This window comes from Vicugna pacos, chromosome 16, assembly GCF_048564905.1.
Source record: "Vicugna pacos chromosome 16, VicPac4, whole genome shotgun sequence".
Taxonomy (NCBI): domain Eukaryota; kingdom Metazoa; phylum Chordata; class Mammalia; order Artiodactyla; family Camelidae; genus Vicugna; species Vicugna pacos.
The window spans coordinates 50,145,583-50,169,410 of record NC_133002.1 but is presented as its reverse complement, the minus strand read 5'-3'; the positions used below and the strand labels follow the sequence as shown (position 1 = coordinate 50,169,410).

At 48.8% G+C, this 23,828-nt stretch overlaps 1 protein-coding gene across 4 annotated transcripts in view; it reads left to right on the top strand.

Moving 5' to 3' along the window:
- Nucleotides 1-23,828, top strand: part of LOC102537861 (serine/threonine-protein kinase/endoribonuclease IRE1) — a 76,780-nt gene that overhangs the window by 33,463 nt on the left and 19,489 nt on the right. For 3 of the 4 annotated variants that reach the window (XR_012059788.1, XM_072939415.1, XM_072939416.1), the window contains exons 3-11: nucleotides 6,375-6,408; nucleotides 7,442-7,514; nucleotides 10,803-10,875; nucleotides 13,006-13,128; nucleotides 16,464-16,565; nucleotides 17,433-17,694; nucleotides 18,952-19,030; nucleotides 20,057-20,222; nucleotides 23,329-23,447. Coding sequence is in view for 3 of the 4 variants with exons in the window: in XM_072939415.1 (XP_072795516.1) it covers nucleotides 6,375-6,408; nucleotides 7,442-7,514; nucleotides 10,803-10,875; nucleotides 13,006-13,128; nucleotides 16,464-16,565; nucleotides 17,433-17,694; nucleotides 18,952-19,030; nucleotides 20,057-20,222; nucleotides 23,329-23,447 (1,031 nt within the window). In the remaining variant the exon portion in view is untranslated. Of the gene's footprint in view, nucleotides 1-6,374; nucleotides 6,409-7,441; nucleotides 7,515-10,802; nucleotides 10,876-13,005; nucleotides 13,129-16,398; nucleotides 16,566-17,432; nucleotides 17,695-18,951; nucleotides 19,031-20,056; nucleotides 20,223-23,328; nucleotides 23,448-23,828 lie in introns of those variants that run through there. The other variant, XM_072939417.1, reaches the window with a different exon arrangement.

The following is a 23,828-nucleotide window of genomic DNA, read 5'->3' as shown; positions in this document are numbered from 1 at the left end:
GGACCTGGCTAGGAGGCTGCTGTAGACCCAGCAGGAAGTGGCGACCGCTGCGTTTTGTGGTGGTAAAGGAAATGAAAAGGGGGATGACGGAGATTTTTGAGAAAGTAGGTCAAATCTTATAAAACTTAGGATCTAATTGAATGGGAGAGGGTTAGAATTAAGAGAAGGGGAGAGTCGAGGAGAACTCTGAGATTCCAGGCTGTGTGCGTGGGTGGAGGTGGGGTCAGCGAGCCCATCTTGGGGGTGCGAAAGCAGGAGCAGGTTCCAGGAGGGGGAGGGGGACAGGCTGGGGACTGAGGTGCCCCATGAGCAGTGGGGAGTGGGACTGGGTGATGGACTACCCAGGAGAACGTTGTCAGAAGTCAGGTAGAGCCCAAATAAGAGGGATTTGCAAGTGTTAGATTGGGCCCCTGGAACTTGCCGCTGGCAGTTTTGAGCTTATCCTGAGGGTAGGGCAGAGAGTGAGGTGAGAAAGGCTCCGAAGGTGAGAGGCGCCGGAGCAGTGGTTTCCTGTCTGGCTCAGAGTCAGAACTACCTTGCATGTGTTAAAAACACAAATTCCCCGGCCCTACCTATGGAATCCACTCCTCAGGGGAAGGACCTAGGAATCCACATTTTTAAAACTATAGATAACTTCCACACTGGTGGCAGTGTACAGTCGTACAGACATTTCCGAGAACTGTTTGGCAGTTTCATGTCAAGCCAAATGCAAACAGTACAGCTCAGCCGTTCTGCTTCTAGGTATTTCCCCAAGAGAAATGAAAATATAGGTCCAAAGACTTGTACACAAACATTCATAGCAGCTTGTTTACATTCTTCCAGCCAAAAACTAGAAATAACCCAAACGTCTGCCAACAGATAGATAAACAAATTGTGGTATAGCCATATAGCGGAGGCCTAGTCAGCAGTAAAAGAGAACAAACTGATACAACAATATGAATGAATTTCAGAAGCATGATGCAGAGAGAAAGAAGCCAGATGCCAATGAGAACCTCCTGTATTAATTCCGTTTGTGAAATTTTAGAACAAACATAAGGAACGTATCAGCGGTTGTCTGGGGTGGGGAACCTTGAATCGACAGGTGTGTGAGAGAATGTTTGGGGGTGATGGAAATGTCATATCTTGATCATGAGGGGAGCTATGTGAATGTGTCTGTTTTTCAAGACACACTGTATCCTTAAGGTAGATGCATTTAGGAGAGAACAGGGAGCATGTGGAGAGGAGGGAGGGGGAGCCCAGAGGTTCAGTCTGTTTGTAGGCAGAAGGGAAAGAGTTAGCCGGAAGGGCATGAAGTTCCTTGGAGACACAGTATCATTTGGGCTCTGGATATGTGAGTGTGAAGTAGCTATGAACACGGAGGTGAAAGCATCGTCCTTTTACAGAGGTGTGAAGGGAAGGGAGGAGTTGGGCCAGCGTGAAGGGTGAAGGGCTAGAAAGTTTCGAGGTGCTGACCCTGCCCCCCCCCCAGTTCCTCTGTGTCACAAGAAGGGCATCATGGGCAGAGAGGAGGGAGCCTTGAGGCAAGGAGTGGAGGTTGGAAATACCAGGTGTGAGGAACAGAGAACAGAGGCCAACCAGGAAGTAGATAAATATATCTCCTGTGACGTGGGGCCCAGCTGCCCATACATGTTTAATGGTGTCTCCACAAGTGATGAGTGTTTTCTTCCACAGTGCTCCGAAGCCTGGGCGGAGGAAAGGGGACTGCAAGGTGGATTCTGGGCTCAGGGTTGATAGAGCCTGGCTGCTGGATTACAGACGTGATCAACGGTGGATATCCAGGCAGGGCGAGGATGGAAGTAGGAAGGAAACTAACATTCATCGATTGCTCCATTCAGTAAATACTGAGCACCTCCTGGGTGCCAGGCACTGTTTTAGATGCTGGGGGTGTAGCAGACAGCAAAAGATGAACCCCAGCCCCTGTGGATCTACAATGGTCAGAAGTCGGACATTACAAAAATAAGTAAAATACACAGTATTTCAGAAGTGGTATCACGGAGAAAAATTAAGCAGGGATGAGGGGTAGGGAAACGTGGTGGGTAGGAGGTGGTCATGGAAGACCTCTCTGAGATGGTGACATTTGATCAAAGACCTAGGTAGAGGGAACAGCATATGCAAAGGCCCTGAGGCAGGGGCAGCCTTGGCAGTGCTCAAGGAATACCCTGTATTTCAGCATGGCTGGAATGCAGTGAGGAGGATCCGGAGACAATGGGAGATTGCCAGAATGGCTGTGGGAGGGTGGGATTGCATGGGATTTGTAGGCCACTGTGTGAACACTAGTCTCTGCTGAGTGAGATGGGACCCATCAAAGGATTGTGAGTGGCAGAGAAGATAATCTGATTTATGTCTATGGAAGGATTACTCTCTTCTGTCAAGGCACTGGCTTTAAGTCTCAACAAACATTTAGTCCTTCTTTAATCCACATAGAGATGCCCTATAAGGTTGGTGTTGTCATCTCTATTTCTTTTCTTCCCTTTACAGATGAGGCAGTTAGGGCTCAGAGAGATGAAGTAACTTTGCTGAGGTCACTCAGCTGGTAATTGGCAGAGCTAGGATTTAAGCCTAGGTTGTTCTGATTCCAAAGGCCACATTGACTAGGAGAAAAGGGAGTGCTTGAAAGACAAAGGGTCCGGTGATGTTGAAGGGATATTGGGAGTAAGAAACAGAATGATGGTCATTCTAGAAATAGACTATAGAGTTTGGCATCCTATGGCATGTGCTGGGGGAGAATGAGTGTCCACAGTGTGATCTGAGGCCTGCCTGTCTTCTAGAATAGTGTTAAAAAAAAAAACAAGGTAGTCAAACCAGTCTGGGGAGAAAGCTGGAGGGTGTGATTTGGGCAAGTGGTGGTTGAGGTGCTGGTAGGAGATGGTGGAAATGTCCAGCTGGTCCACAAAGAGGAGCTCCCGGGAGGGGGACTTAGAGTTCCCCATGTGGGGAAGCTACAGAGATGGATGTGCTCTCTGAGAGAACTGAGGGGTGGATCCAGAAATTTTCTTCCCTGTTGGAGTTAAGGAGTGGAGTGAGGAGTGGAGGAGGGACGAGGGGCTGGGAGAGAGAAGAGTGAAAAACCAGGTGGTGCAGGGCCACAGAAGCCGGGAGGTGGAGAGATTCAAGGCGAGGAGGGCCGAACCACACGGCCTAGGGCAGCAGGCGTGTGCGATCCCCCGGGTGCTGGGGAAGTAGCAGAAAGGTCAGAGCTGTTGGTGCTGAAGGACCGAGACCTCAAGGCCCAGGGCTTAAAAGGGAGCCAAGTCAGGTGTGCATTTGGGGCCCGTTTCTGAGGGAGGAGTACAAGGCTTGCGAGAGGATGGGATGGAGGGTGAAGGTGAAAAGGTTTTTCGTGAAAAGACGGAAACTGACTTCTTTTGGAGATGAAAATGTTTAAGTTTTTACCCTTATGAACTTGGACATAGGAAGGATGCTGAACATCTGTTTTGAGTCATTTCTGCCTCAGGTTGCAAAGGACGAGTCGGTGAGCACAGAACAGGAGCAGTGAATGTCACCTTGCCTGAGCCGGGCTTCTCCCATGTAAAGGCCTGAGCTGGACCCACAAGGGAAACCGAGGCCAGCGGCTACCCCCGGAGAAGTGGGCCGCTCTGTTCCTCCCCGCGTTAATCTTGGAGACCAAACACTGACTTCAGCCATTTTTACCCTCCTCTTCTGATGTGTTAACCTTTACCTTGAATCACACCCATTTTTTACACTTGCAAAGTAACCCTTTTTTTTTTTTTCTTCTGAAAGTAAAATAGCTTTGTGAGATGCCTTTTATCCTTATCAGACTCCATATAGATAGAGAGGCTTATTTTGTAGCAGTGTTTATTGATAGTCTTAGAGCTAGGCCACTGTTTCTTTTTACGTGGCTGATTTTTTTTTAAAGCAAGAATCTTGCCTGGTACCGGTTCTCATTATTAAATCCCAGACAACTACTTTTTCATGTTAGGCTTTCATTGCACATTTTCAGGTGATGCTTTTTGCTTTTATTTTGCTGGCTTTCCAAGCATTTTCATCTCTAACCTTTCCTATTATGGAAAATTTCAAGCCTTTGCAGAGAGAATGATAAAATGACAGATCAGTATTGTCAATTCTGTTTTTAAACAGTTATCAACAGGCTGCCGTTTTCTGTTTTATCTGCCCCCCCATATGATTTTTTTTTTCCTGTAGCATTTTCAAGCAAACCTCAAATGATTTAAAAAAAAAAAAACTGTGTAACAGGTCAGTGTCACACACTGGCATGCCTCCGTCATCTGTCCTGATAGTCGTGCTGTGACGTGGCCTGCAGCTCTGCCGGTGTTTTTCAGGGGCCCTGTTTTACCGAGTGGCTGGGAAGGCGCCCCTGCTGGAGTTCGTGTCCTCCCAAGCCTAGGAGGAAGCATGGCTCGTAAACAGTGACGTAGGTGCCCACCCATCCTTCCCTGGCTCCTGCCAGCGGCCTGTGTCTTCACTGGAACCTTTCTGGTGCAGGATACACTCTGGGACCTGAGGCTTCCATGGCGGGTGACCAGTGGATAAGCTCTAGAAAAGCAGAAAAATCTGCCCCTAAGGACGAGACCCTGAGAGCGAGCAAACTGTCCAGCCAAGATAAGCTCAGGAACAAGAATTGGAACCCTGTTGGTGTCCACGTCTTATTTCTGGTGACTTGCTAGAATTTGGTAGTGGCTTCTTTGTCTGTGTTTATCCGCGATGCCTTTAAGTGGCTGAAACACCCAAAAGCGACGCCCTCTGGACTGCTGTGTTTTCTTCGGAATATGGCATTCTTGCTCCTCCCGGAGTGCACGGCTTCAGGGCTGCGTTGGAGGAACCGGGTTATAATTGCACCTTGACTCGTTTCGGGAGAGTGAGTGCCGTGTGCCCTCATTTCCTGTCTCTTGCATCAGTCTGTTTGTGAGAGTGTACCGGGAGGTGATTAATGGGAACGATAAACATGTGCTCGCTGACTGAAAGTTCCTCCTGTTTCCTGAAATGCTCTTGGTTTTAATGAATTGTTTGTTTGCTGCCCACAGACCACATGTGGTGTGTGTGCTTCGGTTGTTGTGAACACTGTACGCCTTCATGTCGGAGTGGGGCTTGTAAAGCAAAGTCAACATGTGATAAGGCTTGAAAGGGTTTTCTTCATCCGAGAATCCCAGCTGGCTAGGGAAATTAGACAGCTGTCTCTCACCAGAAGCAGTGCCCGTGGAGCCTGGACCTCGGTATCCAACATCATATCACAGTATTTGCCGTCCTCGCCCCCAGCTTTGAAGTGATGGGTAGCCCACGGGGTCTTGACTGCTGGCAGTGCCTCTCTGCTGTGTGGCCTCATGCCTGTGGATTTTAGCTGTTACTGCACTGCTGTGTCCGCGTCCTCTCACCCCCGCCACCATCCACCCCATGGAGTCAGGAGCACCCTCTTGATTTGCACCTGGGAGAAGTTCTGCCATTTTGGACTACTGCAAATATTAAAACTGATTTGGAGAAAAAAAACTTTTTTCCCCTATTTCAAAAGTAATGCCTACTTTTGTAGAAATTTGGGGAAATATAGGAAAGGTGGGGGAGTCATATTTCCAACAAAGATAATTTACAATTAACATTTTTTTGCCTTTCCATATAGTTTTTTTAAATGCACATTGAAAGTTTTCTCCTCAGCTGCAATAATACTCTACGTACAATGTTATCTTTTCTCTTGAACATAATAATATAAAGATTTCTACATGTTTTTAAACTTTATAAGCCCTTTTAGAAGCCTTAATTTGCTGCCAAGTGGACATTCCATAATTTAACCATATCATTGAATATTTAGGTCATTTGTGGTGCTACTGTGAAGATCTTTGTACAGAAAGCATTTTCTATAGTTTGTGTTGTTTTTAAACTAGATTTTATAGGAATCAAATTAATGAATCAAGAAGAATGAATCCTTGAAGGCTCTGAGATTGTCGCATTGCTGCCCCAAAGGGGTTTACCATCCAAATTCTCATCAACAGCAAAATTGCTTCTTAAGGCAGTTTTGCTTTTCCTAATGGGACTATCTAGTGCCACAACCAGGTATCTGACAAAGTGATGATTTAGGTTTTAGAAGTCCTTGGTATGTCAGGTAGCGACCCTGTGACCCATTGTCTACTTGGGTTGTCACTGGTGCGTCCCTCTCTGTCCATCGCCCAAGTTCCATGCACGTTTCTTGACAGCAGTTCCATTCTGCCCTCAGCCCTCTCTCCAGTCTCAGTGAGGGCCATGGGAGCTCACATTTGTGCTTCTGTGTGTGGCTTTTCTAAAGTGCCTTCACACACGTTATCTCCCAGTGATGAATTTAAGTTATCCGTACACTTTGTGAGTTGGTCCTGGGGACTCTCGGAATCTTGATATAATCTGCCTGACGATGCCTTTGTTGTTGTTTTGCACAGATCCAGTCCTGCAGGTTCCAACACATGTTGAAGAGTAAGTTTTCTGATTTGCTTCAGTACCTCCCTTTAATTCATTTGCTATATTATTCAATCAGTATTTCTGAAGCTCGTTGCGGGGAGCATGAATTTCAGGTAGAATGAGAGAGATGGAGAGACACAGGAGACACAGGATGCCTTGCAGGTGCTGTGATAGATGCCTCTGTTGGGGAGGGGAGGTCGGTTCCCTGTGGGGGAGGCAGGGAGGCAATGGTATTAAAAAGCCTTGCTTGAGATGTAACTTACGTTGTGTTGTGACCTAGCCTTCCAAAGTCCTCAGGAGGACCCCGGGGTCTTTGGCCCTCTCCCTCTTCATAGTGCTTAGCCATGGAGAGGATGCACGAACATGACACTCTATTAGAGTGTGTGTGTCGGAGTAGAGGTTGGATAGCACCTCTAAGAGCCTCAAAGGATGCTATGTCCTGGGTGGAGAAAAGATTCGGCAAGGGGTTGCTGAGTGACTAGCCGTAAGTCAGTCTTTAGCAGGTTAACTTTACCAAAGAGCACCTCAGGCCTGCTTCATGGGAGGCCACTGATGAGGCCTTGACCCATCTCCTCGGCAGGTTCTTTCTCATGTCCAGCTTTCAGAGTCTACTTTCATTGCTTCTTCAAAATAAATGTTTGTTGAACACCAGAGGTAGATTTGTTCTCCCTGTTTATGTACCGTGCCATGCTATTAAATATTAATTGTTGAAGTTCTCTATGCATTTGACTTGGAAACTGACAAGCAGACGTGCTGTGTCTTTCTTGTTTATTTTACGTTCATCCAGGTGCTTTGACCAAGGGATGATTTTCTCTTCTGTGATTTTGCACAGGTTTCCCCTTGCAGGTTGCTTTTCTCCATCCGAGTAGAATGTATGCTGCCCTAAGGATAGTTTCTTATCTGTGGCTAAAATGAAAGCAGTGGGTGGAATTGTCTTACCCCCCCCCACTTCCCCGCTCCCTGCCAATCACGGCTTTGCATGGCTTTGGTATTTTGTTCTGTGCCCTAGGCTACGATCTATCACTGATACTTACTGCTTAATCTCTAGGCCTGCCTTCCTCCCAGATCCCAATGATGGCAGCCTGTATACGCTCGGGGGCAAGAATAATGAAGGCCTGACGGTGAGTGTATTTAGCTTCTTTGTCCTCCTGAGGTTCTAGATCACTGACCTTCAACTGTAGCTGCGTGTTGAGATCCCTTGAGAGCTTAAAAAAACGAAACAACAACAAAAAAATCCCAGGGATTCTGAATCAGGTGGTCTTGAGTGAGGCCTGAGCGTCAATATCTTTTCATAGCTTCCTCGGTGAGCTTTTAAATGTACAGCCCAGAGTTCAGAGACCTTGCTCTAGACCAGCAGGTTCTCATGGCTTAGCCAGCACACTGGAAGGCTATGATACTCCTTTCAGTAACAGGCCTTACTTTAGTGATCCTTAATTTGGGAGGTTGTATAGTTGGAAACACCGTCCACACCCCCAGCAGACATCCCCTTGTTGAGGGGCTGGGGGTGGGCACGTGATATTCCATTCCCACCTCCGCTTGAGAGTCTAGACCAGTGCTTCTCAGCCTTGGCTGCACATTGTAATAACCTGGAGAACTCCAAAAAATACCATCTAGGTCCCAATCCCAAAGTCTCCATTTAACAGATCAAGGATTTTTAAAAAGCTCCCCAGACAAGAGAATTTAGAAATGGTCCTATATAGATGGTCACCTGATTTGTGACAAAGGTGACAGACTCTGCAGTGCAGTGGGGAAGGACGGTCTTTTCAGTAAATGGTATGAGTTAACTGGGATCTCCATATGGAAAAAAATCTTGGCTCCTACCTCACACCAGCCACACAAAACTCAGTTCCAGATAGACTGCAAATCTAGGTGTGAAATGTGCAGCCAAGCTTTAAGAAAAAGGAAGAGTACAACATTTTCATGACCTTAGAGCAGGTAAAGATTTTTAAAATTAGAGACAATAAAACAACAGACCCTACACTAACCATAAAAGAAAAATTGATATATTGGGTTTTATTAAAATTAAGAATTTTTCTTCATTAAGAGACACCATTAAGAGAGGCAGGCCACAATGTATTTGCGATACACATATTCAATAGAGAATTCATATTCAGAATATGTAAAGAATTCCTATGGTTTATTTTTAAAAGACAAACCAATAGAAAAATAGAAAAACCAGCAAAAGAGGATATCCAAATGGTCAACAAACATATGAAAAGATGGTCCATAGGGAAAGGCAGATTTTTAAATGCACATAAATAAAACATCACAGTGTCATACTACAACCCACTCACTAGAATGGCTAAAACGAGAAAAGTGGAAAAAGAAAACAGGCGTTGGGGTGCAGTAGAGTAACCAGGACTCCTGTCCACTGCTGGTGGAAGTACAAATGGGTGTAACCAGTTTGGAAAACTGTTTGGTAGTATCCGTCAAAGCCTCATGACCCAGTAATCCCCTCCCAGGTTATATACCCAACCAAAGACATGCACCCAAATGTACTTTGCCTGTTTATGATAACCACCAAGTGAACACTACCCAAATGACATGGGTAATAAATGGGATAAGTAAGTTACGGAATAGTCCTAGAATTTAATAGTCTACACCAGTGAGAACAGACAATCTGTGACTCTGCACAACATACATGAACCTCACCAGCAGAAGGCTTGGATAAAAGACCAGCGAGAAAGGCTGCACACGGAGTGATTCACTTTTATGGAGCGTGAGGACAGGAAAAACTAGTCTATGCTGTTTGGCGGTTAGGATGATGGTTTATTACCTGAGGTGGGTAGGGGGCAGCGGTTGTGACTGGAAGAGAAGGCAAGAAGGGGGCTTTCAGAGTGCTGAAAATGTCCCGTTTCTTCATCTGGCGCTGGTTGCAGGGGTGCATTTTCTCTTTGCAAAATTTAACGAGCCATACACTTACGTGAGCTCTGTTTGTAGGCTCTGCTTCAGTAAAAGGTTGTAAAAAGCTCTGCGTGATTCCCATGTGCAGCCAAGTTTGTGAACCACTGGTCTAGATCATAAGTGTCCTGTGAGTTCTAGTTTGGGTATTTCAGAATTATTTTATGAAGACTTTGTATAAAGTGTCTCATTCTAACATCTCAGCAGCCCTCTGGGATATAGGAGTTATCTCCACATTAGAGGTATGGGAAACTGCCCATCTAGATGGAGGAATGTGCCCAAGGCCACGGCGTCAGGGGTTGTGGTGGGGGAGGCTCCCAAGAGCTCCACCTTCCGAAGGACCCTCTTATCACCACCCGAAAGCCTCCCTATGCTGTGACTTAGCCGCTCCGGGAACAGTGAGTTTCCAGCTTGGGCCTTGAATCAGTAGGCCCAAGGCAGCTGTGCTCAGCGGACCCCACAGCACTCCAGGCTGGAAGCCTTATGACAACTTTCTGATCCTATGAAACATCTGTTGGAAAGCTAGTCATTGCAGCCTCTCCGTGGCGTTGTTTTCCTTTTCGAAGGCTTAGTTTCAATGTTGGGTTGATGAGAAAATCCACACGTTATTGGTTATTTAAAGTTCTATTTATTAAAGCTAGAGAAAAATCTTTACTTTCATGGACAAAAAGGTGACAGTGTCATAGAAGCAGGCATCTACAGGACAGTTTCAAGAACACAGAATGTTCCAAAAATAAAGTATTCTGAAACAAACATCGGCCAGAAGAACTTGTCAGATGTCAGCTGTAGACTCAGAAGAATCGGTTTTGTGATGAAATGCAGTTGAAACATGTGAATTGCCCTGAGTTTCTTTTCCTGGCACCTACCATAACTTCCTTTTCATACCCAAAGGCCCAGTTTTATTTTGTTTTTCAGTAGAGAATTATTTGCTGAAGAATTATCAGAACTTCTTTTCCCACCTTGAACTCCTGTGTTGCCCACAAAGTGACTCCTTTCCCTCGGGGCTTCAGCTGGTCACCCAGGCTGCTTCTCTTCACAGCAGTCTCAGGGCTCCCTTCCACCCCAAAGAGCGTTTTCTATTCTGTCCGTCCGGCTCTGGAACGATTTTCCAAGACAGGAGAATTCTTTCTGTCCCTGCTGCCCCCAAATTTCAAAGATTCTGTAACTCTCCATATTTGTGTGTCTTTTCAGCAAAGTTTGTGTCATCCCCAGAAGTGCTCTGGACCAGCAATTTTGAGGCGCTTGTGGAAGAAAGGAAGTTAGCATTTACAGTGCCCAGGTCCTGGGAGCCGAGGGCTTGTCGCAAGTGGCTGGGGGAGCCTGGGGTACCCCTTCTCCTTGGTTTCTAGTTAGGAACACTCCCCTCTACCATCAAGAATGTTTCTCTCTTTTTAGCAGAATTGGGTAACAGAAACAATGTGTGCAGTAAAATTGTAATAATTGCACAAGACTTGGTTAACTTCTTTTTCCCTTTGCCTTTTCTTTTCTTTCTTTCTTTTTTTTAAAAGAAACTTCCCTTTACGATCCCGGAGTTGGTGCAGGCATCCCCATGCCGAAGTTCAGATGGAATCCTCTACATGGGTAAGAGTTCCTGTTTTCCCCACTGCAAAACTTTGATCCCATTGAAAATGAACCCCAGAGTCTGGGAAAGTGGCGTGTTGGAGGGAGGTGTGCACTCACCCCCCCACCAGCCCTTCTGGGAAAGGTCTTTCTTGCCTCCCTTGTGCTGGTTCACGCCAGGATCAGCTGACCAATTAAGAAAGGGTTCCCCCCGCTTGGGAGCAGACGTGAGACCAGTAATATGGTTACTCATTTAACAAGCTTTCAGCTGCTGTGTTGACCTACCCCTGCGATTCAAAGATTGCAACATACCCAGAGCAACTGGATGAAATTTAAAGTGAATACAATAGTCTGAGCCAAGAAAGGGAAGCCAGGCCCTGCCTATTAATTATAGGGCTTTCTTAGTATTTCCTGCTATCAGAATATTGGGTAAAAACAGCACTTAACAGCTTGCTTAGATAAGCTGCCTTCATACCTACAGAGGTCACATCTTTCTAAGCATCAGATCACCTGCTTTTCTTTTACCACGTTGCTGCCAAAATGTCAATAAAAATGTATTTGTAGCACAAAGGAGAGCTGTATTTATCTTGAAAGTGTAGTAGTAATAATGTTCTGTATTCATAAAGCAGCTTTCTTTCTGAAGAACTGAAAGCGCTTGTTGCCTGTTCATCCCTCGGGAGCTGTGTCTGTTTCTGGGCCTCAAGCACAGACCGGATTTTAAGTTTTTGGCAAAGGAGACTGGTGCTCCTGCTTCCTTCCACACCTTCAGAATGAGGAAGCCCCCAGCCCGGGGAGTCAGAGGAAGTGATCAGCACAGGCTTTCTCTCTTCTTTGGGCCGTGCCCCGGGCCCATCGGAGCGTCTCACCATCCTTGTCAAGTTTCTGTCTGGGCGTCCAGCTTTGGCCCGCAGTCCATCACTTAGGGTGCGTTAAAAGTTGTTGCTGTTGCCCAGTCCATCCATTGAAGTGGTACCTGAGTTAGCAGACTCTGACGGTCCTTTAGATAACAGAAGGGTGCCACGGCAGATGGAAAGGGGTTCTGGTCACAGCTGTTTGGTGACGTTTTCTCTCTATCTTCGTATCTCTTTCATGTTAAGATTTTGTCGTTGAGAACGGAGAGTTATGATCCACAGACAAGTTTCAGGCGAGTGGACTGGGCATGTATGCTACATCTGTTAGGACTAAGTGTAGCTTTAGCGAATTCTAAAGCCCCATGATCTTGCTGACATCTCAGTATTCTGCTTTCAAGAGTCCCTTGAAATAGGAAACTTTTGGCCAATAACATAGGAAAAGACAACTGACCAGAAGTCTTGCCTTACAAAGCAGAAGTGTGCCCATCAGGGTGAATGTATTGGCCTTCAGGCGCTAACTGTATTTATGTTGAAATCTTAGTGGTAATTATATCCTGTGTTTATAAAGCAGCTTTCTTAGGAACTTGCCATCAGCCGGATGCTCTGTATACATAAGCCTTGGAATTTATGCTTTCAGTTTTCCTAATCGTGTTATTTGGCCACACTCTCTACCTGTTTATACCTTTTAATCAGCCGACCGAGGTGACAGGGTAGTGTGTGGCTGGGGAGTCACGTACTGGCGGGGGTCACAGGCTGAGCTAACTTTGGCCTCACTTGCGCCAGGCTGCCACCAGCTCTGCCGCCTCGTCACAGGTACCAGCTCATTAGAGCTGTAAATGGTAACTGTAGATCTTCTTTACATGAGGGCTCATTAGTAGGGCTGTTGAGATATATGGATGATGGTTACCAGAGAGATGAACCCCTGGGTACCTTTCTGGATTTATATAGATCCTAGTCTGTGGAAAAAGGATTGTCGTTATAACCCAGATTCTTCTAATTTAAGGCCACTCATCAAAGCAATAAAACCTGTGAGGTATTATGTTATTAGGCTTGGAGAAATTTTTATACCATGACTAGGTTATTAACTGGTTATAAGACTCACTGGCCCGAGAAGTTTTATTATTCCACATTACCATTAACCTCATCACCCTCAGAGCATCATAGAAATGTCTTTGACATCGTAAGAATTTCAGGCCTGTCTCTCAGCTCAAGAGAACACCTGGGGCTACTAGTTAGGTAGTGATTTTTTTTTTTTCAATGTTGGGCGAATGTAAACCAGTGTGTCCTTGTGACCTTTCAGGTAAAAAGCAGGACATTTGGTATGTTATTGACCTCCTGACTGGGGAGAAGCAGCAGACTTTGTCATCGGCCTTTGCAGATAGTCTGTGCCCGTCAACCTCTCTTCTGTACCTTGGGCGAACAGGTAAGGAGGAACCTTTTGTCATGTACAACCTACCTGTTTGCAAAAAAGGACCTGAAGTAGCCTCCCCTTGGGTCTCTGCCTCTGGGCTTCATTCTCCAGAAGGTGGCCAGACCTGTCTTCTCCACATGCAGATTTTACCCCGTTGTGCCACTTTATAAGCCCCCTACAGAGGCTCCCCATTGCCCCAGGATTATGGTCCAAACTGCACCGCAGCCCACAAAGCCAGTGATGTAGCTGCTCCTCCTCCATCTCCTCCCTCACTGCACTTCCCTCACGTTGACATTTTCCAGGCAGGGCGAACTACCTGCAGTTTCCAGAATAAGCGGTGCTGTTTTAAAAAACTTGGAGTCGTAGGTCCATCTCTACCAGGCACCCACATTTTTGCCTGTTTGGCCGGTGTCCACTCTTCTTCCCAACGCTGCTCAAAAGGCACCCTCTCTGTGAAGCCTCCCTAACCTCACAGCCGCATCCCCCCTACCCCCTAGCCCAGGGACGGCAGCCCTCCCATCCTCCACGCACTGCCCATCACTGGCCCTTTATGGGCATCGCAACCTCTTCGCTGCACCGTTTCCCATCTCGTCTCTTTTCAGCCTCCTCCTCCTTCTCAACACTTGACAGTGCATGTTTCTAAGTGATATTTGCCTATTTTCTGCCTCCCCCACTAGACTGTCAGCTTCCTAAGAGCAGGACCTGGTCTTGTGCACCTGCCGAGTCTCCAGCGGGCTCAGTGCTGGCCCACTGGGTGCTCAGAGGCTGCAACGAGTGAGTGGGTGGCCCAGGGATCCACCTCACTCCCTTCATGAGTGCAGCACCTGGCCTGTACCAGTACCCCGTAAAGACTGTGGAACCAACCGTGAAAATAGAGCTGAAGGGGGAAGCAAGAAAATGTTTAGTATGAAAAAACTACCAAAATCCTAGGATAAGATCGTTATAACTGAGCACTAAATCTAGGTCTAAACGTTCAGGTAGCCAAGTCTTTTAAAAGAAGAGAGACAGAACCTTCCTTCAGGTGCTGTGGGAAACAGTGCTTTTGTAAACATGAGGGAGACTAGTTTTGGGCCCTGGAAACTGCCTGGGCTCTCCTGCAACCAGTGAGGGTTGGCGGGTGTTTCTCTTAAAACTGTGGGACCCTCCACTTACTCCCACCCCCTGGTAAGAATCAAGTATTCCAACTGTAGTGGCCACTTAGGGTTGGTCGGTTTGTTTACTGTTTCCATCAAGTAAAGCCTTGTAGTGGCTCCACCTTCACCCAGGAATAAACAGTCTTTGCTTCTCGGGTAGAACTGCGGTGTCCGAGGGAGCTGGGCTGCGCTGGCGCTGGGTGGAGCGTGTGTGCGTGAGTGTGGAAAGCTGTCTGTTGTTTTCACTGTCTGTCGCTGTGTTACAAACCACCCTAACTTAGTGGCTTTAACACCGACATTTTACTGCTCACGGTTCCATGGGTCAGGAATTTGGGAAGGGCTCTGCAGGGATGGTTGGCCTCCCCTCCACAGACTGCTGGCTGGGCTCTCTCAGATGTCTGGGGCCTTGGTTCAGCTCCACACAGATAGCCTGGCGACTGAGTTCGCCTCTTGAGTAAAAGTGGACGTTACGATGCCTCAAAGGCCTGGGCTCGGAAGTCCTGGAATTTCACTTTCACTGCGGTCTGTTGGTCAAAGCAAGTCAAGAGGCCAGCCCAGAATCAAGGGAACAGGTGGGGAAAGAGACCCAGCCTCTTAATGGGAAGACTGACAGGTGCATTACAGGGATGAGAGGATTGGGGGCGGTGATCTTTGCAGACACTGCCACTGGTTCTGGTTGTGATAGTTCACAACCCTCCCACATGTAGCATATACTCACTCCTCCCCAGGACTCTCAGAGGCCAGTCACAGCAGGGGCTCAAATTCCCTACCTTGTGATCCACATCAGGTTTGGAAGTGGGTGAGGCTCCTCTTGATCTGGAGACCTGTGAATTAAAGAGACACATTATCTCTCCCCCAACCCCACCTCTTCCCTCCCCTCCATCATACAATGCTGAGACAGTAGGAGCCCTGCAGAAAACTGTCCCATTCAAAAAGGGAAGGAAAGAGTGCCATGTAGCAGTCCCTGGTCCTTAGTGGTTCTGGAATCCAGCCAGGCACTTGTTTTCGGGTTCCCCTACTCTGAAGTGGGGGAAGATTCCTTCACTAGGGCCCAGTCTTGCCCTCTGGAATTGGTTCCCCAGAAATTCATAGCAGCGTGGTCCTTCCCTCTGAGAAGGCCTCTCTCTTCCATAAGAAAGAGTTAGGATTATGTCGCTTTCTCAATCTGTTCCTTGTCCATTGAAAGCTGGGACTATAGAGGCTTCCCCACCCCGCAACTTTTGACTGTCTCTGGTTTTTTCAGTCCATGCTGATGTTACTCCTTGAAAAAATCTTTATGGGCTTCCTGTGTGTCACATTACAGTCTACTCCGTTAGATAAAGCCATAGCCATAAACCCCTCTCCTCTGAGGTTTGGGGCAGCACTCTTACCTAGCAGAGGGTCTGTGAAGGACCACCTAAATCCTTCTGAGGTCTTACAGCCTCACCTTTGGTTTGATCTTGACCCCGACACCATTTTTCACTGGTAGTACCTGAACTTGATCTTTGCCCTAAGACCATTTTTTACGCTGAGAATCTTTTCCAACTGGAGCATCAGTCCCGGACCCTCTACATTTCCTCTGTACTCAGCTTGAACACCAAATGGTTTCTTTTTTAGTTTACCTGCCTTGCACCATAATGTATTCAGTTAAGAGAAACCATTTGGCGCCTTCTACATTCTGCCTGGACATCTCCTTCGCCAGATCCACAAGTTCATTCGGTGCTTTCTTTCTGTTTTCCAAGTTACTGCAAGTTACTAATCGTGTCATCACAGCCTAACCTGGGTCACCGTTTTCAGCTTCCAGGATCAGGATCCTTACTGCTCTTCTGGCCTCCATCTGCCGCCCAGTCCCAAAGTCAGTGCCATCTGTTTTAGGCTTTTGTTACGGCACCATCCCATGTCTTGGTGCCAATTTCTGATGTCAGCTCTTTATCGCTATATAATAAACCCCCAAAAACGTTAAGTGGCTTAAAACAACACCGTGACATTGCTCATGATTCTGTGAGTCTTGACTTCAAGGGCACAGCTCAGGTGGCTTGTCTCTGCTGCTGACTGGGTTCACTCATGTGTCAGGGACTCTGTTTTCCTCCACATGGCTTTTCTCTCTCCACATGGATGGCCTGGACTTTTTTACATGCGATTTAGGGAGGATTTGTCTGTTGTGACTTAGATGAGGTCAGCAGCTCCGCAGGCGCCGCGGCCCCTCCGGGTAACAGGCTGGTGTGTGTTCCCCAGAGTACACCATCACCATGTACGACACCAAGACCCGCGAGCTGCGGTGGAACGCCACCTACTTCGACTACGCGGCCGCGCTGCCCGAGGACGACGGGGACTACAGTAAGTTCCCCCAGGTGGCCTGGGTGCATGTGACCTACGGGGAAACCAGGGCTGCAGAAACCTGGGTTTCCTCTTAAGCTGCTCTTGGCCACCAGGTTCAGGACTTGCCGGACTTGCCATGGATATGTAGTAAGTACTTCAGCAGTCAGTGTTGAAGGCAGGGGCCTGGGAGACAGGTGTGGAGGGGACCCGGGTGAAACGGTAGCGAGTTTAGCCTGAGAGGAGGGAGGACACACTTTATTGAGTCCCTCTGTGTCACAGAAGGAATGGACTTCGAGCCCATGACAAACAGAATTGAACATCAGCTTGTGACATTAACCTCCTGCTCCCTAAGTGTGCTCATCCCCCACTTGTTTCTCTCGTGAACATTCCCCCAACTCAAATGAAAGCTGAGAGCCAGTTTTGCCGTCTTAACACTGGCACCTGAGCGTCTGACAGAAATCTCTGTGGTCACATGTGGGCAGCGTCAGTGCTCAGCTCTGACTTTCAGCTTGACTGGTGGGTTCGAGGTGGTTGCTGTACACTGCCAGGTTCACAGGATTGCCATCGGTTCCTTTCTCCTCAATATTTATTCTCACTAACTGAAGAGAATGCTGTCACCAAGTGAAGAGGGAACATTACCAAGCAAACTGCCTTCGAGAGGGCGGTCCTCTCTTATGTTTATAAACTGGGCAGTGCTCAGTGTCTTGATACCAGAGAGCGTGAGCGAGTTCGTTGGAAACAAGTGAACTTGTTCGGAGGGGATCTGAGAGTGCTCCAGAAGGCTGGTTTCCTTTAGCTGAGTGACTGCAACTTGTCAGGAGAGCAGAGGATGTGGTTGCAAGGTGGGGTGAGACTCGACATGCTGTGTTTATCTGATCTGTACAGAAATGTCCCACTTTGTGTCCAATGGCGATGGGCTGGTGGTAACTGTGGATAGTGAATCTGGAGACGTCCTGTGGATCCAGAACTATGCTTCCCCCGTGGTGGCCTTCTACATCTGGCAGCGGGAGGGCCTGCGGAAGGTGATGCACATCAATGTTGCTGTGGAGACCCTGCGCTACCTGACCTTCATGTCCGGGGAGGTGGGGCGCATCACCAAGTGGAAGTATCCATTCCCCAAGGAGACGGAGGCCAAGAGCAAGCTGACGTGAGTCGGGGGACTCAGGGCAGGAGAGGGCAGCTGTGACCATGGTGTTCTGGTCCTGCAGTGGCAGCATGGCAAACGCCGGGGGTCAGGGCTCAGGGTGGGAATCCCTGAAGCCATGAAAGATAGAAAGAGCCAAGCCCTGCTGGTTCAGAAACCTCAGAATCTAAGAACTGGGCACCCCTTGATGCTTCAGATCTTTGAATATTAAATAAGTTAAAATTATGGGTGGGGATAAGAAAGAGACTGCCAGTGTAACTGTATTACAATCTGGACATCTCTCAGGTGGTGGGAATATAAGAGATGTATTTATTCTTTAACTTTCTATATTTTCTAAATTTTTATTGTAAGTTATATTTTCTTTAAAAAATCAGAGGAGAAAAGGGTTAGGGTGCAAGTGTCTGTGACTCAGCAGGCCGGCGCTATCCACCCGCACCTGTTGATAGCCCGTAACTTGGCCGCTTAGCCTTGCCGAGCCTGTTTCCCGTTTGCCGAGCTATGGGGAAGGTCACATGAGATAAGGTGCACGACAGCGTTCTCTGAGCGGTACAGCCCCAGTCAGCTGTAAGGTGTTTGTTAAGAGAGGTTTAGAGAATTTAGTAGGTGACCCACCCCAGACTGGCTATTGACAGTAGCCAGCTGGTGTGTCGTCCTGCGTTCTCACGCTGACAGCCACAGATAAAGCCAGACACCCTGTCCCATGCCCCAGAGAGGGGCAGACCACCCACCAGAAGTCTCACCCAGTTTGGAATCTCCTGTGCATCTGCTTTGCTTCAGGGTCCAAATCACAGCAGTTGACTGTCTCTCAGTGCTTCTGTAGAAGTTGTAGAATCTTTAGGAATCACAAGACATTTTGGTGCGGGTGCTGGTGGCAGCTCAGTTGCCAGGGCCGTCTTGGAGGCCGTGCGGTGGTTGCGAGCTTTCAGTCTCTCCTGGATGATGGCTGCACGTGGCCCTTTCTGCGGGCTTTCCAGGCATAGTCTAGTGCAGCCCTGCCATTTGCAGATGAGGAAACCAAGGCTGGCAGCCAGGTGGCTTGTGTGTGCTTTGCAGACAGGCAGTGACAGTGGGGCCTGCAGTCCACTTCTCCTGGTTCCCAGGGCAGGGACCTTCACACCCCCATGACTCTGAGCTCAGGGGCTAATGTGACTTTTCCTGGGGATGGTATTTGGGGCTGTGATACTTCTTTCTAAAAATCCCCCTTTTGTGAGATCCAGAAATTAAATGACAGTGGAATGCATGTATCTGTCTGTCTCCTAGGCCCACCCTGTACGTTGGGAAGTACTCCACCAGCCTCTATGCTTCCCCCTCAATGGTACATGAGGGGGTCGCTGTTGTGGTAAGTCCACTATAGGGGCCCTCAGATGCCTCACCACTCGTGCTCCATTTTAGCAAAGAATGACTGAATTATATATGAACATCCTGTTAGTTACGGATGCACGACACAAAGCTTTTTTTGGGGGGGTAGCAATTAGGTTTACGTATTTATTTTTGGAGGAGGTGCTAGGGCTTGAACCCAGGACCTCATGCATGCTAAGCACGCACTCTACCGCTTGAGCTATATACCCTCTCCTCACGACACACATCTTAAATCCACAAAAACAATTTCTTCACGTACCACGTTCTGCTTTGCAAGGAGAGGCTTGTGATTTGAAGCAGCCTCCTAGGAAGCCCTGCTTACTTGCGGGTTCAAGTCTAGACTCCCCAGGCTGGGGTTCCCGCTGCCCGTCCGCCACACGCTGGTGTCTTTGTGGGGCTGCACACTCATCTTCTCCTGAGTCCCAGGAGCTCCCTGTTTATCTTTCTTAGCCTTTGTTCAGGCCGCGCCTCACACTTACAGTGCCTCCTGTCTTCCTTCTTCTTTTCAAATCCTTTTCATCCTTTCATGGCCGGTCCAGACTCCTTGGACCTCGCCAGGTCGGCGTCTCTAAGTGTCTGAGGCATCATGAACCCGGCCACTGTTTTCGTCCTTATGGTGTTTGAGCTATTTGGTTGGCATCTCCTGTCTTCCCAGTGAGTTGGTCAGCAGCTCCCACCCCAAGGCCGCGCCCGCCTGGGTCCAGTGGTGCCCGAGCCAGCGCCAGGCTCGTGGCCAGCGCCTTCCCACCCTGGCCAGTTGTATCATTTGTGAACTCCTTCGCTTATATCTGCTTCTCACAGTAGCCTCTCACACACACCCTTCCTGTTTCATCCCCAGACGTGAGAATGTAAAAAGATGTCCACATTTAAAAAGACATCTGAATTTTGAAAGACATCGGTGCAGCCTTGTCGTGTCCTGAGGGAGGGGAAGCCGCTGCAGGGCCACTGCTATCCTCACGGGGGTCCTCCCGGGCCGCCCCGGCCTCACTGCAGTCTGTCTCCACAGCCCCGAGGCAGCACCCTTCCTCTGCTGGAAGGCCCCCAGACCGACGGTGTCACCATCGGGGACAAGGGGGAGTGTGTGATCACGCCCAGCACGGACCTGAAGTTCGACCCCGGGCTCAAAGGGAAGAGCAAGCTCAACTACCTGAGGAACTACTGGCTGCTGATAGGTGAGAGTTGGGTTCCTCGTGGCCCCTGGTGATGATGTGCTGCCTCCTGGTGGCCAAGAGCTGACATTGCCTGTTATGGTCCTCAGCTTAGCCTTGTGTGCTCAGTTCACGTCTAGGCTAGTCCTTGAGACCCTGAAATATTTCACCTCCAAGGAAAATAAACAGGGTAGCTGGGTGACCACGTCAGTCTTCAAAAATTGTGTAACTGCTGTTCTAAAACATTAGTTTGAATTCACATGGGAAGAGTTCATGTGGGAGTTGGTGTGGGCGTGGGTGCGAAGGATTGGGGAGGGAAAGATTTGAAGGCACAAGAGGGATTGAAGTGGTGAAGAGACTGAACTTGGGTCCAAGAGCCACAGCAGGAGCCCGGGGCCACAGGAGTAGGGGGCAGAACCTTCTTCCTTCTCTTCTTTTCTGCCACCAACACTACGGGCCCTGGGATTGAATTGGAGGCTCCTGTCAGCCAGAGATACAACACTGAGATGACACCAGGCTGGGAGTGTGATAAATGAAGGCCGAGGTGACAGGAGCTGTGTCTCTGGCAAGTGTCCCAAGTAATTAGAGCAGGACAGAGTTTTCTTGAATTGGATTTGCCCTTCTGGGGGGCCCCCCAATCTGCTGCTCCATGCCCCAGAGGCTGGGGGGAGGATGCAGCCCCATGGGAGTGCCTGAGCACACAGGGGCTTACGGGCTTTCTCCTCCACTTTCTGTCTTGGTGCCAGGGCGGAGAGGTCAGGCCTGGGGGAGCTGGGGCAGGGATGTGGAGTGGCCTGGGAGACTGGGGGCCCAGGAGGCAGCAAGGCCATGGTGTCTGGATGGGGGTGTATCTGAGCGTCACAGGGAGGAGATGGGATGTGCTGGAGCCCTGGTCCTTCCCTCTGTAGTCATCCAGGTCTTGTTGCTCTTTGTTCATCCTCACTACTTGTAGCCATTTTTCTTTTGGTTATGATTTTTACCAAATAATGGGCAAAGGAGATAAGACAATTCTACCCTTTTTTGAACAGTAGTTTGGAAAGCATGTGTGAAGGGGCCCACAGTGAAGGAAAAAAAGAGCTGATGAACAGAGGCCATTAAAATCATAAGGCCACTTAGTTTTCTGTACCCGTGAAGGGAGACACTGACTGCCCACCAGTGGTTAAGAAGTGAAAAAATTATTCAAAACTAAGGAAATGTGTATGTGAGGCCATAAAAGATATGGGAAAAAGTCTCCGTGGCTCAGTTGCAAAATGATATTCTTTTAAAATGGAAGGGTCATCCAAGTAAGAAAACTGAGAAACCCCACAAAGTATGAAGAAGTAATCAGGGAAGCACCAGCAGTTCCGAAGGCCCTTTGGAGAAACTCCACAGCTCGTCATTTCTAAGTAAGGCAGTGGGACCACGGGACAATCTTTGTGAAGACTGAGAGCCACGGGAGAAGGGTGTGCCCATTTATGGCCACATACGTCCTTTGATTTGGTTTTTTGTGGAAGACATTAAGGACATCCCCATTAATCTTGAAAGTAGCTTGAGTGGTGAGGTCCGTGGGTTTCCCCAGCGCAGTGGCCCTCACCTGGGGTGCTCTCAGCGTTCCCTGGGAGCCTCATCAGGCAGACACACATAGCCCCAGAGATCCTGATTCAGTAGGTTCCGGGCAGGGCCTGTGCTTCTGGCTCTGGAGCCTGGACGTAATGGATGCTGAGAGGTAAATCACGAAGGCCAGGTACGGTTTGTACAGAAATGTTTCAGGAGCTCACGATTATGTTTGTAGCACAATTGGTTCAAAGCACACAGCGTGATACTGCTAACAGCCCAGCTACGGGAGAGGCCTGGTGCAAAGATTCCAGGAGGGAGAGGGGATTCAGGCCATCACTTCCATTGCAGTGTGTTGGTCGGTGCCCTGCTGAGGGGCAGGACATGGAGCACTGAGAGCGGGCAGGCAGGCAGGGCCCTGCAGCACAAAGAGGCCTGTGGAAGGGCAACCTCACTTCTCTTAGAGCGAAGGTCTCCTGTTAATGAGCCTCAGAGTTCCCTGGAGGTACTCCCGTTCAGATCCCTGGGCCCCACCAGCGAGTCTGAGGTCTGAAGCGGGCAACCGCTTCAGGAGGTCCTGCATTCTGAGTTCCTCGGAAGACAGGGGGAACCAGGGATGGTTCAAAACACTAGGTTTCCCTTAAGGAAGAGTGTCACATTGTAGATAGAGAACTGACCTACAGAGAGAGTTAAAGAGGAGTTCTCAAGATGAAGAAATGTACGTAGCTCCGACTAGTTCTCTCATGGAAATACATACCGTACAATCTCTGATAGGTTTGGGAGAACAGTGGGCAGATCACAGGGTGAGACCTGAATTGGGGAGAGACCTGGTCTCAGGGAGAGAACAGGAAAGACGGTAGTCCTGGTGCTCAGAGCCCAGCCTGGGAGAGTGGCTGGCTCTCTTGGGTGGTGTGTAGAGTCGGTTAATTTTAGCACTAAAGGCATTGTCAAGCCACATCAAGCCTCAGTTCCTTATTTTATTCAACTCTTGCCTTTCCTATGGCAATTTGCACACAATAGATAGATGCTCAGTAAACACAGAATGAATAAATACTAGGCAGTCTTGAAATAGTTGAGCGGGGAACCGAGAAGGAACGCTGGGAGCCGGCGACCCCCTTCCCTCCAGCAGATGTGTGCTGCCGCTCTCCTGGGACCCCTTCACTGCTTCCCGGGATAGAAGCTCATGTTTAGGTTGTGGGAATAGAACTCCGCCTAGCGATTTAAATACCAAGATGGGAATTTGGTACCCTTGTGGGGAGTGATGTGTTGGATGAAGCTTTGTAATGCCTCACAGCACACAGGCTCGATTAGGAATTATCCACACAATCATGCTCTGACTGTGTCCCCGACATCCCAGTCCCTGTCATGACAAGGACACTTCTTTGTTCCAGAAGGCTGCATTCATGCCATGGAGAATGAAATTTCTGTCTCGATGGGATGTTTCTGGTCATGGCCTCTCATTTTCTCTCACTTCACAAATGTGAGCGCCTGTGTCATGGGCCCCTCACTGGGCACCGACTGTTGCCTAAGCTTAGCGTCCGGGGTGACCGCCGTACGGGGAAACCGTTCTCATTAGAGGTTTTGTTTCCTCTCGCAGGACACCACGAAACCCCACTGTCAGCATCCACCAAGATGCTGGAGAGATTCCCCAACAACCTGCCCAGACACCGGGAGAACGTGATTCCTGCCGACTCCGAGAAAAAGAGCTTTGAAGAGGTGTGTGGGGAAGGGACAGGTAGTTACTGGCTCCTCTTGGCAGGTTTGTCCTCATCCCTCTGAGGGTTTGCAGGCTGCCCGGGAGGGAGGAGGGTGTACAGTACCAGCAGCAGGCAGTGCTGAGGGTGGACGCGGAGGAAGGCATGCATGAGGGGAGGCTGTGGGAAAGGCCGTATGATGAGAGAGAAGCAGAGAGCACGGGGGGGGGGGGGCGAGTGCAGCAGAGGGAAAGGCCCAGAGGTGCCGCTGACCCTGCACGCCCAGCTCTGGGGCCGAGGAGGCAGGCTGCCAGGAAGGGAGCAGTGGGAAATGGGGTCACATGCCTGCAGAGGAACCATGTTCCAAGCCCCACAGTGAGTGAGAAGCAGATAAGGGAGTAGG